The 15,601-nt window shown below is 55.6% G+C and overlaps 1 protein-coding gene across 10 annotated transcripts in view; it reads left to right on the top strand.

Annotated features, from left to right (window-relative positions):
* Positions 1–15,601, top strand: part of Ptprs (protein tyrosine phosphatase receptor type S) — a 64,073-nt gene that overhangs the window by 36,870 nt on the left and 11,602 nt on the right. For 3 of the 10 annotated variants that reach the window (XM_035445958.1, XM_027416841.2, XM_027416840.1), the window contains 9 exons: positions 2,233–2,502; positions 3,849–4,430; positions 5,168–5,301; positions 5,593–5,737; positions 10,614–10,919; positions 11,642–11,835; positions 13,320–13,437; positions 14,242–14,880; positions 15,186–15,283. In XM_035445958.1, coding sequence (XP_035301849.1) covers positions 2,233–2,502; positions 3,849–4,430; positions 5,168–5,301; positions 5,593–5,737; positions 10,614–10,919; positions 11,642–11,835; positions 13,320–13,437; positions 14,242–14,880; positions 15,186–15,283 — 2,486 coding nt within the window. The remainder of the gene's footprint in view (positions 1–2,232; positions 2,503–3,848; positions 4,431–5,167; positions 5,302–5,592; positions 5,738–10,613; positions 10,920–11,641; positions 11,836–13,319; positions 13,438–14,241; positions 14,881–15,185; positions 15,284–15,601) is intronic. The other 7 variants (XM_027416844.1, XM_027416845.1, XM_027416843.1 and 4 more) reach the window with 7 other exon arrangements.

The raw sequence follows: 15,601 nt of genomic DNA on the forward strand, positions 1-15,601 counted from the left end.
CCTCACTGCCCAGCCAAGGACCCTGGGTGCTGGGTGGTGAGACTGGATGCTGTGTTCTGCTGGCGGGGAGGGGCCCGGGCATCTCCCTGGGGCAGCCACAGTCCTCCTCTGTTCAGACCCCGATTTTCAACCCCACACCCATTCCATGTTTCTCTTGCTTTGAGTGTTGTTTCCTCTCAGGGTGCTTTGTTTGGTCTTTAGAGTTCCTTTTTTTTTTTTTTTTTTTTTTTTTTTTTTTTATTTTTTTGAAATTTGTTGCCTCCCCCACCCCCTCCTGGTTTTGATTTGGACGTCAAATGCCCATTTTCTGTCCTGGATTAATTAGCCTCTCCACACTCATTCCCACTCATTCCGTTTCCATGACAACGCAGCCACAGCATCTCCCACCCTGAGCCGCTGTGGATGCTGGCAGCAGGTGGCCGGCTGGACCCCGATGCTGCCACCCCTGCTTCTCACCCTTCACCCAGCCCTGTCGGAACTGTGCCCCCATCCCTGCCCCACCCCCTCACCTCCAGCCTGCATGGCCCTGTGTCTTCCCTACCCCTCCCCTCCATCCCGTGTCTTCCACGACTCTGGACTTTTTGTGGGGCTACGTTTTCCGAAGGGCTCCAGCCTGCAGACCTTCACTCTCATCTCAGTGGCACTCCTGTCCCCATCTCCTTTGACTTCCACTTGGATTCAGGAAGCAACTTGGGTGTCCACCTAAAGGGCCAGACTGGAAGGAATGGCACAGGCTGGCTTCTCTCCCCCTTAGTAGAGCAGATTAACCCTTTAACAGCAGTTAAGGGCAAGTGCCCTCATTGAGGCTGTACCCCTAGAACCGTGCGACAGTGGAGTGGCGACAGCCTTCATGTGTCCTCCTAGGTTGGGACTCAGCCTGTCAGAGTCTTCACACACCCCAGGCCATGCTCTCACCCCTTGACTTCTTTGGGCTCCGGCTGGGTGTCACTCCAAGCCTCACCCCTGGGGAGGAAGCTACACTTTGAAGCTCGGGTCTCCTTAGTGTCCCACTCTCACCTCAGAGCCCTACCAGCTTCCGAAAACGGAGCCCTGGAAATGTCCTGCTGCCTTCCGAGCCCAAGAGGCCCCCGAAGAAGGTGGCATCCATCCCCACCCTCTAAGGAACGCAGTGAACATGCCCCTGTGCCTAACGTTCCAGCTCATTGGCTCCTTACTGTTAAGAATTCTCAATGATGAGTTACTATTAAACATCCTGTTTATGGCTCTGCCAGGGCTGATGTGGCAATGTGGCCAGTCGCATCGTGTCACATCTGCTAGAGTGTACCGTGCAGCACTGAAGCAGGTCCTCCCCTCTGTCTCTGTCCCTGTCCCCATTCTCCTGCTCTCTTTCTCTCTTTCTCCTTCTCTCCTCTCCTCTCCCCTCCCCTCATCTCTGCTGCCCCCACTATCCTGAGATCCATACTCCCCTTTCATCATCATCACCTCTCCCCTCCCTCCCCCCTCTCTCTTTCTCTCTCTGTCTCTCTCTCTCTCTTCTGCATGATGTTTGTGATTTTTGAGAGCTGCATCTATTGATGGAAACTTGTCCAATCCGGCAGAAGCTTCAAGCTTTAGGAGGGTTTCTAACACCCCAAAACCACAAAAATTTCATTAGCATTTTTCTCATCTTTCCCTTGGGAGATCAGATCAGGAGGCCATGGAGTTCCCTGGTCCTCTCACCTCCCAGGCTCCTAACCTTCTATGTTCAGGTTCTGTCCTCATTTCTCAGGAGGGTGGCAAGCCACATCCCTGCAACCCCATTGTGTGTCTCCAACCCCAGCACTCAGCATCAGAAAATTATAGAACCTTCCATGGTAGTTGCCTCTTCTGGGGAGGCCTCACAGGGGGCCTCTCACTGGAGCCACATCTCTCCACAAAGATGAGAAACTGCCGATAAATTTTTGTGTGTACTTCCGTGCTGCGATCAGCAACTGCTGGTCCGGGAAACCCTGTTGCTATGAGATAACGCTTCGTGTCTCACTCTCGGTAGATCTATATTGTTTGTGAAGTTCCTACCTTTGAAGTTTCCTTTGTGTTGGAATTTGTTTTTATAATTTGTTTGGTTTAGTTTTTTTTTGTTGTTGTTCTGTTTTCATTTGGGGGAATGAGTGACGTGGGGACTGTAATGGCCCTGTTTATATTTAAATGGCTTTCTACCCTTTCCCCCCCTTTTTCTCTTCCCTCCTCTTCCTGTCCTTTCCCCACTGCCAAAACCGCCGCCTGCCTCCCCAGTCCGCCGTGTGGCCCCCCGCTTCTCCATCCTCCCCATGAGCCACGAGATCATGCCCGGTGGGAACGTGAATATCACTTGTGTGGCCGTGGGCTCGCCCATGCCCTATGTGAAGTGGATGCAGGGGGCCGAGGACCTGACGCCTGAGGATGACATGCCTGTGGGTCGGAATGTTCTGGAACTCACGGATGTCAAGGACTCAGCCAACTATACGTGTGTGGCCATGTCCAGCCTGGGTGTGATTGAGGCTGTGGCTCAGATCACTGTAAAATGTAAGTCAGGTCCACAGTGGGGGCGGGGTGGACGTGACACAGCCCTGACCCTGACACCAGCATGGGCAGAGCTGAGAAGCAGCAGGTGTAACTGGCTAGAGGGTGTGGGACAGATGCTGGGGATGACCACGGACTTTGGAACTGAGGCAGGAGGATCAGGGGACTTGAAGCCAGCTAGGGCTGCACAGCAAGCATTGAGAACCCAGGATGGAGCTCTCCATTTCCTGTCAGGGTCAAGTCTGAGAAGGGGGTTGGTTTGGTGGGAAGTCTAAAAGTTAAACAGATGGTTCAGTCACTGGGCTGAGGGAAGCCTGTGCCAAAGCCCTGAGGCTCAGGGGAGGGGACTGAAGATCCCTGGTGGCTTGAGTGAGAATCCAACACCAAGCTTGAGGGCTCAATGAGCCCTGGCCCTCCCCTTACTTAGATGACATGAAGTGTTTTGAAGTAGCCTCACATTTACTTATATCTCATCTTTGATAACTGTGAGGCTGTAGGGTAGAGTTGAATTCAAACACTGGGCCAGTGCACAGCGAGCCTCAGTCACTGCTGGCCCGTTGGTTGTGCTGAAGCTTAAATGTGTAACCGACAGACCTTGTGGTGTTTGAGGTATAACAGCTGGGTGTAAAACCCCAGCTGACAGGAAAACAGATGGAAATGACAGGGTTGTGGGTGTCACGGTGTGAGCCACAGGTAGGAGGAAGGTGGGAGCCACACCTATTTAGGGACAGTGTTGCAAGTGTGGAGTGGAACTCAGGAAGCCCTATGTGACTGAAAGCATGAACCACAGAGAGAGCCAGTCCAGGGCTACACAGAAGGCTCCTAGGGGAAGATACTGCTCCTCTGTAAATGTCTTCTGTTTTCGCAGACTGGGGGCAGGACAGGGCCTTACTGTGTAACCCAGGCTAGTCTCAAATTGGCATCCTCCTGCCTCAGCCTCTCAAGTCCCAAGATAACAGATGAGCTCCACCACAGCTGCTTGCAAATACTGTCCTGGTGGCCCATGCCTGTTATCCCAGCACTCAGGAGGTGGGACAGGAGGGCCAGTGCAAAGCCATACTCGCTACATAGTGAGGTCAAGGCTAGCCTGAGATACCTAAGGTCCTATGATTTTATTTTTTGAAGTAAGTATTTTTAAGCCTTACCTTAACTTCTGTGTCCACTCTTCTCTGACATGGTAGTGTGAAAGCCAGTCATTGCCAGTGTCATAGTTATGTACTAATAAAGCTTTATTTTAAAGCTTTGAAAATCTGAATGATGAGATGAGATCGGTGGGCTTGTGGATTTGCTGAGGAGACTGAGCCTTAGGTGGGTGTGTGGTCTTGAGTCATCCTACCTCCCTCCTGCAGCTCTCCCCAAAGCCCCTGGGACTCCCGTGGTGACGGAGAACACCGCCACCAGTATCACCGTCACATGGGACTCAGGCAACCCCGACCCCGTGTCCTACTACGTAATTGAGTATAAGTCCAAAAGCCAGGATGGGCCATATCAGATCAAAGAGGACATCACCACCACACGTTACAGCATCGGCGGCCTGAGCCCCAATTCCGAGTATGAGATCTGGGTGTCGGCTGTTAACTCCATCGGCCAGGGTCCCCCCAGCGAGTCAGTGGTGACCCGCACAGGCGAGCAGGCACCAGCCAGCGCTCCCAGGAACGTTCAGGCACGCATGCTCAGTGCCACCACCATGATCGTGCAGTGGGAGGAGCCAGTGGAGCCCAATGGCCTGATCCGTGGCTACCGTGTCTACTACACCATGGAGCCCGAGCACCCGGTGGGCAACTGGCAGAAGCACAATGTGGATGACAGCCTGCTGACCACCGTGGGCAGCCTGCTGGAGGACGAGACCTACACCGTACGCGTGCTTGCCTTTACCTCAGTGGGCGACGGGCCGCTGTCAGACCCCATCCAGGTCAAGACACAACAGGGAGGTGAGGTCTGGGCGTAGGTCCCCACATGCCAGTCTACCATGGGTTTTGTGCCAGAGACAAAAAGACAGGGTCCCCGAGTTCAATTCCCAGCAACCACATGCCTTTCAAGCATCTGTAATGAGATCTGGTGCCCTCTTCTGATGTACAGGCATACATGCATGCAGAACACTGTACACATAATAAATAAATCTTTAAAAAAAAAAAAGACAGGGTCCCAGTGCCTGGCCTACCGAAGGCTAGCTCATCTGTTTATCTCTTGACTGCCAGGTGCCCCCCTCCCCCACACTCACTGGGGAGGAGACCCCACACACACTGCCATTCTAGTGTCCCTTCCTAGACGTAAGTGGTACACACCTTGAACCCTGGGGCGGGGGGGGGGTGTCAGAGGCAGGCGGATCAACCTGGACTACACAGTGAGACCCCGTTAAAAGAAAAGAATGTGTGAAAAATAAATGCCCAGCCCTAGGCAATTTCCATTTGTCCTTTCCCTGCAGTAATTAGGGCAGCACATCCTAAGCAGTGTCCTTCCCTGCTGGAAGAGAAGGGTGGACAGGTAACTCCAGGGGACAGGTGTTCCCAGGAGAATACAAAAAGTGGTTGGTTCTGAAAGCATCCTGAGCCGTGCAGGCAGCAATGTCAGGAGCCTGGTTTGGGGTTGGAGCTCCCTTGTTAAGTCCGGTAGCCTGTGGCAACTCACCTTGTCCCACCCTCATTTTTGCTTCCCCTCCCGCCCCCAGTGCCTGGCCAGCCCATGAATCTTCGGGCAGAGGCCAAGTCAGAGACTAGCATTGGGCTCTCCTGGAGCGCACCAAGGCAGGAGAGTGTCATTAAGTATGAGCTGCTCTTCCGGGAGGGTGACCGAGGCCGAGAGGTACCTGGGCTTGGGTGGGTGGGTGGGAGGGGACAGCTGGGTTGGGCGAGCCATACAGGCCTCCATGGCCTCTGGTCAGCTCTGGCTCCTTACTCACCCCTCCGCCTCTCTGTCTGTCCCGTCCATTCTCTCTGCCCACCTTGTCTTCATTCTGCTCATGTCACCTCTCTGTCCCTGTCCCTCTGTCTCCCCACTTCTTGTGGAACTCTGTGTCTCCCTGCATCACCACTGTCACCTCCTCTCTGTCTCTGTCCCTGTCCCTCCATCTGCTCCCACCCCATCCATTCTCAGGTGGGGCGTACCTTCGACCCAACCACTGCCTTCGTGGTGGAGGACCTCAAGCCCAACACGGAGTATGCATTCCGGCTGGCGGCTCGCTCGCCACAGGGCCTGGGCGCCTTCACCGCGGTTGTGCGCCAGCGCACGCTGCAGGCCAGTACGTGTCTCTTGGCGCCTTGTCCTTGGGGAGGGGGGAGTGCAGTGGCCACTGACCTGGCCTGAGCCCCTGGGTGGGGGTGGGGGGTGCCTCCCGCCTGGCCTGCCTCAGCCTTGGCCATGTCTGCCTGCTGTGCCTCAGTTTCCCCAGAGCAGGGTGGGTCTCCCCATGGAGATGAGACCAGCACAGAATGGCCACTCAGCCATTGGTTCCTTCCTGCTCTCCCTGGGTGTGGGACCAGTCCTGTCCCCACAGGGCCCCAAGGCTGTCATCCCTGAGAGTCCAGGATGACAGCTCTTCTCTCCTCACAAGGGACATATCTCTACAAGCCTCGAGATAGGGTCCCCAGTGGCCCAGTTGCTTGGAGCCATATCAGTTGGGGGGAGGGCATGTGTGGCCCCTGATACAGGGTCCCTGGTCCCTAAAGCAGTTTGCTGTGCCTGCCTGGTCCCCTGTCACAGATGAGTCATCTGTTACTAGGTTGCTGTCTCTGGGCCACATGGTGGCCTTAATGCCCCCACCGGCCATTGCCACCACTCAGCTCAGCCCTCACGGCCCCTTGGAGCTGCCTCACACCCTGCCTGCTCTGCTCAGCTTGGCTGGCATAGCCTCTGCCGCTGTGGCTTCTTGCACTTCCCCTAACCCTCTCAGCCAGTCATATGTAGCCACCAAACGTGGTTCCAGAAGCATCTGCAGTGTGGTGCCCTCTCTCCCCATGTGTGTACACATGGGTCTTGGGTCCCTCAAGGGTGATGTAGACTTGGGCCAGGGTTTCTCTGAGGCAAGGACCACAGAGACTCAGTGCCCCTGCCAGCCTGTGCCCATCCCCCAACCCCCCTCCCGCACTGAGCCCCAGGTGGCTCTGAGGCGGTGATTGTCAGGTGGAGGTCAGTGAGGGTGGCCTGTGGCCTGGGGCCACCGAGCGGCCCGTAGAGGTGGCCCACAGGTGAGTATCAGCCGGTCTCAATCGACTCACAAACACGGCCCACCCTGCGTGTCCCCTGCCTGCCCTGGGCCATATACATGGCCCAGAAGGACTTCAAAACAACTCCGACTGGACGTACTATACATGCTTGTCCAGCTCCCAGCACATGTCCCCTCCTGAGACACCATGCAGGTTGGGCTGGATTGTGAAGTTCGTGACCTCCAAAGTCACCCAGAAAGCGTCTTCGGCCCAGTCATGTGCGTTCCAGGGCGGCCCAGGACAGGGAGTGGGGGAGCGGGCTCCCCACTTCTCACCCCAAGACCCAGGGCCAGGCGTGTCCCCAGGGCTCTGGGCTCATTAGGCCCTGTCAAGGGTAGGTGCAGGTCTGCCTGCTAGCCACTGCGGGTGTCCCCAGACCCCGCCATCCCCCACCAGCTGGGAGCTGCAGAGTGGCTCTCCTGGCCATGGGCCACCAAGAGCTCATAGCCTTGTAGCCGGCGCCGTTCCCTCTCGTAAGAAAGTCTGTTAAGTTAGCGCTTGAAGGAGTGGAAGGTAGGTAAAGACCAGGCGTCTCTGCGAGGCGTCTGTCTGTCTGTCTGTCTTTCTTTTATGATTTTTTTCCATCATTGCCACCATCACCCTCACTTCTTATTTTATTATCTTGGTTTGGTTTTTATCACTTTATCTTCCTCCCGTTTGCAGCGGAAGCACCCTTCCAGCCCATCCCCTAGTGGCTTTATTTTGTTTCCATCGCCCTTGCCTGACTCCCTCCCACCCCTGGGCACTTTGGATTGGGGTGACTGGTCAAGAAATGGGCCCCGCTCCATCGCATGGCTACTGCCCAGGGTTCAGGAAGGGCAGCTGGAGATCACTCCCAGGCCCTCAGCAGCCGCCATCTTTGAGGATGAAGCTGTAGTTGATTCTAGGTCCCAGAATAAAAGATCAGGGAGTGCACACAGCCACTCTGACTAGATGTCAGACTTGGGTACTGCAGGTGAGCTGCCCAGCAAGCCAGGGAGGCCTGTCTGCCACCTGAACAGACTGAGGTCTGTGGTCCCCAGCTCAAGGCCAGACCACCATAACTGATAGCCAGGCCTGAGTAGGAACTGTGCTGTGTGAATGGCTGAGGCTGTTCCACGGCCTGCACAGTGAGATCTGCCCCTGGGCTTGCAGGAGGATTCAGAGCTAATGCGTAATGCACCTAGAAGGTGTACAGCCAATCCCAGCAGCTGGGGACCAGTAGGCTTTGAAGCTGGGTTTTTCTATCTGTGGCCTGAGGCGGGGCTCAGGGGTAATGGCTGAGGGGCCGTGGGTCCTGTGTAGGAGCCTCCCCCATGCCCAGCAGACAAGGCCACAGAGAGCCTGTGCCAGGACGCATTTCAAGCCTCAAAAGGATATTGGGTGCTGGATGCACAGTAGGTGCATAGCATATATTGTCAGTAATTTCCACAGGCTAGCCTCTGGCCCATGGTAGGGCTATACATGTTCACCAGGGCCCTTGATGTACACAGTAGGCATGCTCTTATGAGTCCTGATGTCCTGTCCAACATATAGTAGGTGCTCTTTAAGGGTTATTTGAAGTTTAAATACAGATCAGAACATAATCATAAATGAAAGCCATCAGCCATTGGAGACAAGCTACATCTGATGCTGGGTGCACAGTAGGTCTCTAGCATATAGGGCTCTGCCAGTTCTGCAAGCCTCTTCATCTTCAGTAAACACTCAGTTGCTGTAAGGAAGTTAGGTTGGTGTTTGACACACAGTGGATGCTTATATCTGTACCTTGTTGGTCTGGAAAGGAATTGTGCAGCTCAGGGATGGCTCAGTGCAGTGCCTGCCAAGTGTCAGATTATGGCACCTGACACACAGTAGGTGCTTCATATGTGAAGGCTAGAACTCGATTTAATAAAGTACCTACAACATGGACTGTCACACCATAGGTGCTTAAGCTAAAGCTCCTAATAGTACCTGACACACGGTTGGCACCTAATAGATGAGAGCTCTTAATGTTTCACAGTGTGTAATAGCCCAGTGCCTGACACATAATAGGCACTTCATATATGGAGACAGTTACTCCAGTGTCTGGCATACAGTGGGTGTTTAATATGTGGGAGCTGTTAGTCTGTTGCCCACATAGTAGGTATTTAATAAGTGGAGGTTGTTCTTGTTTTTCACTAAAGACCCTGGTGTAATACCCAGCACATAGTAGGTATTTAATGTGTGGTCACTATTAGCCCAGTCAGTGCCTAGCATACAGTAAGTGTTTAATGTATGGGTACTACTAGCCCAGTGCCTGGCACATTGTAGATTTGGCATGTATAGCTTAATGCCCTTCACAGTGGATGTTTATTGTGCAGGAATTGTTAACCTAGGGTCTGGCACATAGTATGTGCTTAATATGTAAGGTTCTTGATACTCTATAGAGTCCATAGTCCAGTGCCTACCACACAGTAGGTGTTTAAAGTTTAGGACTTTTTCAGTAGAGTCCCTAGCACAGTAATGGTACATAGGGTACACAGTAGGTGATTTAGCTTTTACAATCTGGCTTTCTGATATAGCCAGTAACATAAATGCCTAGCATATAGGTAAGTGCTTACAACCTGTTAGCCTGGTGTTCTGGCACACAGTGGATGTTCAGTATTCAGGGACTTGGCCTAGTGCCCAGCACACAGTAGGTGTCTTATAGGATATGTTCAGCACTTTGATTATTACTTTGTAAAACACCTGGCATGCAAACAGGCACACATTAGGTGTTCAAGACACCCGTTTTTGAGTAGGTCCAAGAGGATAGTGGTGTCTGGAGTTGGCTGTTGGGATGTTCCTAGGGCTCAAATGTTCAGTAAATAGATGAACCAGAATATTTAGCCATTGTATTTTTTTAACCCCAAAATACTTCAGCACCATGCAAGGCATGTAGTAGATATTCAGGGAATAAGTAAATCTGCTGTTGTCTAAAACTCCTTGGTGTGATACCTTGAGCATAGCAGGACCCAGTTAATCTGGTTGCTAATCCCCTTGACAATTACCCAGCATATAGTAGGACTTCAATAGCACGTGCCTTTGTCTTAGTCTATGAAGCCCTTGTCAAACAGCTTGCACATAATATGTACCTGTATGTAGGGCTTCTCCCCACTTGGCATGGTACCCAGTGCACAGTAGGTATGGAGGCTGTAGATGATTTTGCTCCCATTCTTTGAAGTCCTTGTGGGATGCCTGGCACATAATAGGTAGCCAGTTCTTAAGAGTTTCAATTGCAGTCCTTCTCATGGTGCCTAGCACACAGCAGGTATATGGCTAAGTACATTCCTGTGTATATTATTATATGGAGTCTTGGCATGTGCTTGGCCCATAGTAGGTATGCAAGAAATAGGCTTCTGCCATTCTCTGAAGGATATGGCAAGTGTCCCAGCAAACAGTAGGTGCTTAGTATGATTCCCCTTATGGTGCCAAGCACATAGTAGGAGTCTGGAAAACGATTTTCTTATTCTGTGAAGTCTGTGGCACACAGTAGGTCCTTAGTATGTGGTTCTTCTATTGTGGTTTCCTTTGTCATGGTGCCAGACAAAATAGGTGCTCAATAGTTGCTTTCTCTATTTCATGAAGCCTGTATTATTTTCATAACACACAGTAGGTCTCTGATAACACACAGTAGGTCTCAAGCACATAGAGGAGCCCAGTGGCCAGAGCCCTCACCACCACCCTTATTTCACGCAGGAGACCTACTGTGCACCTGGCAGTCACCTTCCCAAAGCTAGTCCAGCAGTTCTTGGCCAGCCCTCCCAGACCCGCCCACCCGCCCATCTCACCTTTGATTGACACCCGCTTCTTTTGGGTTCGATTTCTCTTTGGTTCGTTCTGTTTTGTTATCATCTTTTTATTTTCTCTTTCCCATCTTCTGTCCCTGCCCTCCCCGCCCATCCCACCTCCCCGCCCCCACGCTCTCCCCAATAGAACCGTCAGCCCCCCCTCAAGACGTTAAGTGCACCAGCTTGCGCTCCACGGCCATATTGGTAAGTTGGCGCCCGCCACCGCCAGAAACTCACAACGGGGCCCTGGTGGGCTACAGCGTCCGCTACCGACCGCTGGGCTCAGAGGACCCGGACCCCAAGGAGGTGAACAACATACCCCCGACCACCACTCAGATCCTTCTGGAAGCTTTGGAGAAATGGACGGAGTACCGTGTCACCGCCGTGGCTTACACAGAGGTGGGACCAGGGCCCGAGAGCTCGCCCGTGGTCGTCCGCACCGACGAAGACGGTAAGCACCAGCCCTGGCCGGACCCAGGGCTGCACCCGCCCACGGGCTGGGGTCAGAGCAGGAGCCAGGCAAACAGGAGTGAGCCGCACCTCGGAGGGCCTTGCCACAGGTGGCCTTCCATCCCAGGGTGCGCCACCACGGTGGCCTCCTTCACCCGAGTTTTAGACTCTCGGTGGCCCTGCGTCAGCCTGCCTGGAGGCAGGCGGCCACCTCCAACACATGCACCCACAATGGCCTGTTAAAAGAGGCCTGGTAGCTTCAAGTGGGAAAAGCTAGTGTGAGTTACAGGAGCTACACGCTAGGAGCCGAGATCGTCGTGTGAAATGCTGTCAATGCCCAGCGTGGGGAGGGTTTGGATCTGATGACAAGCTGGAAAAAACCGATCCTAGCCTAGCAGACCAGAGGCCGATGAGTTTGGACCGACTACCTAGTGTGTCCCAGCTTTGTAATCACCTGGGATCACAGATTCCATTGTCCAGGTCTCCCATTTGTGGACCCCAGAGATGTGTATCAGTTCAGAGAGGCAAACGTGCTAAAAAATGGGCTTTGGAGAGGGTACCTTGGTTGGTCGGTTGGTCGTTGTGTGGTACAGCAGCAAGTCCTGGGAACGTAGGGGTTGGAGGGGGCCATTCCCTCCCGGGCCAGCAGCTGCCCAGTACCCTGGTCCGGGGCAGGGCCTGGCGCCCTGGTAACAGCCCCGCCGCCCCCCTCCTGCCCGCCAGTGCCCAGCGCGCCCCCGCGGAAGGTGGAGGCGGAGGCGCTCAACGCCACGGCCATCCGAGTGCTGTGGCGCTCGCCCACGCCCGGCCGGCAGCACGGGCAGATCCGCGGCTACCAGGTCCACTATGTGCGCATGGAAGGCGCCGAGGCCCGTGGGCCACCGCGCATCAAGGACATCATGCTGGCAGATGCCCAGGTGGGCGGGCATGGCTGGGGTGGCAGGGGCGCCTGGGCACTGTCTCCTCTCTGCTACTCACTCTCCTGCTGGCCCCCCTCTCACGTCCCTCCTCTCTCCCCTGCCACCGCCTCCCGCTCAGTGGGAGATGGACGACACTGCCGAATATGTAAGTAGTCTGCCAGGCCATCCTGTTGCCCTCACTGTGCAGTCTGCACGCCTGTGGTCACGAGGTCTCCTCCCCTGTGTCCCCCACATGCCCTCTGTTGCTTCTGATGGACCCAGGGTGGGGAAGGACAGCTGCCACGCTGGCACACCAGAGTGGTCAGAGGTGGCTCCAGAGCAGAATGGGGTTGCTGTGTGTCCTCAGGCAAGGCACTGCCTGTCTCTGGGCTGCTCTCAGTCCTGTTGACAGGAGACAAGGTCTAAAGTTGCCACTGGTCTGACTGGGGCCCAGCAGGGGAGGCCCTCTATCCTGCCTGTGTTTCTGTCCCCTTCCCCACTCCTGCGCTCCAGGCTTGCTGTGTGCCTATGTGCTTCTGCCTGCCTGCAAGGGTGCACACCGCGCATGAGCACAGGTTGTATGCAAGACATGCTAGTCAGTCACCACTTCTGAGTAGATGTGGACCCAGGATGGGACGGTGGCCAAGGCTCCCCCGAGTCCTCAGAAAGAGGGTGTGTCCGAGGGCAACAGGACCCAACGTGCTTGAACACCCGTTATCTGAGGAGCAGTGTGAACAAACTGCACCCCAGCGTGGCATCACACTGTCACCTGTATAGGGGAAAGCCCCAAGCACTGAGTGGTCCACATGGGGGCAAGGGTGAGGCTTGCCACTGGGGAGTTGTGTCTGACACAGACCTCACTGTATAGCCTGCCCTGGCCTCCCCACCACCAGTGCTCCACCTCAGACTCCAGAGTTGGCTGGAACCGTAGGCCTGCACCTCCACGTGGAGCCAGCCACTTCGGCCTTCTCAGTGTTGATTCTAAGTCTGCAGCTTGCATCTTAGCTGCGTTTCATAAATGGCCTTCAAAATTCCAGATAGCATAACGTATTTCTCAAGTTGGTTGTGGGCATCTCTGGTAATTCAGTGGTCTTGGAGGGAGGCCAAGCCATGCAGAGGCCCTGGTGCGGGACGGGGCCTGGGATGCCCTGTGGTTGGAGCTGAGGGAGCAAGAGGGGGTGGGGAGCAGGGCCTGGTGGGCTGTAGGGAGGCCTTAACTGACTCCACAGAAGAGGGAGGCCCTGGAGGGCCTTGGGCAGAGAGATGACTGCTCACAGTACTCTGGTGGCTGCTGCCATGAGAATGGGTGCTGGGGACCTGGTGGTGACAGCAGGGCCCAAGATGTGTGTTGTTAAGAGTGTAGACACTGCATGCTGTGGCCTGTGCCTGCCCTCCTCAGCATGCCTGCCTGTGGACTAGAGCGTCTGTCTCATCGTTATCTCAGGGGAGAGGGTGGGCAGAGCCTGCCCTGTTGCTGACACCACCCCCATCCACACCTACAGGAAATGGTGATCACCAACCTACAGCCTGAGACCGCTTACTCTATCACAGTAGCCGCATACACCATGAAAGGCGATGGCGCTCGCAGCAAGCCAAAGGTGGTGGTGACCAAGGGAGCAGGTAGGAGACCACCCACTGCATGCTCCACAAGGCCCAGAGCAGTTCCCGTGATTCTCAAGCCTATGTAGTTTAAAGATACACCAGGCAGATGGGCCCAAAAGAGGAAAGGCAAGGGTTACCCAGAGGTTCCAGGTTCCAGATACTGCTAACCACTGTCCAGCTCTGCCCTGGTCACTATTCATTTGGCTGTCTCTCTGCTGGAACGTGGGAGTTGGGCTTCAAGTGCTAAAAGGGTGCTCAAAAGATGCCCTCATGCCGGGCGTTGGTGGGTCTTTAATCCCAGCACTCGGGAGGCAGAGGCAGGTGGATCTCTGAGTTCGAGACCAGCCTGGTCTACAAGATCTAGTTCCAGGACAGCCTCCAAAGCCACAGAGAAACCCTGTCTCGAAAAACCAAAACCAAAACAAACAAAAAGATGCCCTTGTGCCCCACCCTGGAATCCAAGCCTTTGCTTGAAAGAAGTCCTTCCTAAAATGCATCTTTAAAACTAGGCCTTAAGAAAAAACTTAAAAAAAAAAAAAAGAAAAGAAAAAGAACAGCCCGGTCTACAAGATCGAGTTCCAGGACAGCCTCCAAAGACACAGGGAAACCCTGTCTCGAAAAACCAAAAAAAAGAAAAAAAAGAAAAAAGAAAGAAAGAAAGAAAGAAAGAAAGAAAGAAAGAAAGAAAGAAAGAAAGAAAGAAAAGAAAAAACTACTTAGACCTTAAGGGCTGGGGGCGTGGTCGGGGTGGAGGTGCTGAATGGCTGCCGCTGAGGCTGGGGGCTGGCTCTAGCCGCGGGGCAGCTGACCTTCTCTCCGCAGTGCTGGGCCGCCCCACCCTGTCGGTGCAGCAGACCCCCGAGGGCAGCCTGCTGGCGCGCTGGGAGCCCCCCGCGGACGCGGCTGAGGACCCTGTGCTCGGCTACCGCCTGCAGTTTGGGCGTGAAGATGCGGCCCCGGCCACGCTGGAGTTAGCGGCGTGGGAGCGGCGGTTCGCAGCGCCTGCACACAAGGGCGCCACCTACGTGTTCCGGCTGGCGGCGCGCGGCCGCGCGGGGCTGGGCGAGGAGGCGGCGGCGACACTGAGTATCCCCGAAGACGCCCCGCGAGGCTTCCCACAGATCCTGGGCGCTGCGGGCAATGCGTCCGCAGGCTCCGTGCTGCTGCGCTGGCTGCCGCCCGTGCCCGCCGAGCGCAACGGCGCCATCGTCAAGTACACGGTGTCTGTGCGGGAGGCCGGCGCCCTGGGGCCCGCGACCGAGACGGAGCTGGCGGCCGCGGCCGAGCCAGGGGCCGAGACGGCGCTCACGCTGCAGGGGCTGCGGCCGGAGACGGCCTACGAGCTGCGCGTGCGCGCGCACACGCGCCGCGGCCCGGGCCCCTTCTCACCCCCGCTGCGCTACAGGCTCGCGCGGGACCCAGGTAGGCGCCGCCCGGGCCCCGGCCCATCCCTCCCCGCAGGTAAGTCTTGGCCTCCGCGGACTCAGCCCAGGCGCCCGAGGCTCCGGTCGGCACAGGTGGGATGCGGCTCGGCGGCCACGCCCCTGGAGGCCACGCCCCTCCCGCTTCTCTCCGCAGCAGCGCCGTCTCTGCAGCAGCAGGCACTGGGGACAGGGCAGGCAGGGCCGGGCCAGGCAGGAAGGCCGAGGGCACAGCGGACCACAGGGACGACAGGGGCCGCCCCATGCGCCCCTCGGCCCGCGCCCGGCGCTCACTCGGCCTCTCTTCTCTCTCTTCCCCCCGCCCCCGCTTGCCGCCACCTGCAGTCTCCCCCAAGAACTTCAAGGTGAAGATGATCATGAAGACGTCCGTGCTGCTGAGCTGGGAGTTTCCTGACAACTACAACTCGCCCACTCCTTATAAGGTACCACAGCCACAGCGGGCCACAGAGACATCCAGGCTCAGGCTGGCATCAGCAGTCAAGGCCAACCGAGGTCGGGATTCAGTGACACTCTACTCTATCCAGGATTAGTTAGGAACCACCATTTAGTTTAAGATTGATGCTCAGTTTGGGGTCAAGGAAGAGTCTGGGACCCAAGCGGGCGGGTTTGAGACTGACGAGGATCAGTCAATGTTGGGCCTCTGCCTGGGATCGAGGCTCACTCAGCAATGGGACTCACCTCGGGTTGCTCAATCCAGACTGGTACTCAGTCAGGGGTTCTGCCTTCAGCCAGGATTTTGT

Source organism: Cricetulus griseus, chromosome 5 (genome assembly GCF_003668045.3).
Source record: "Cricetulus griseus strain 17A/GY chromosome 5, alternate assembly CriGri-PICRH-1.0, whole genome shotgun sequence".
Taxonomy (NCBI): Eukaryota; Metazoa; Chordata; class Mammalia; order Rodentia; family Cricetidae; genus Cricetulus; species Cricetulus griseus.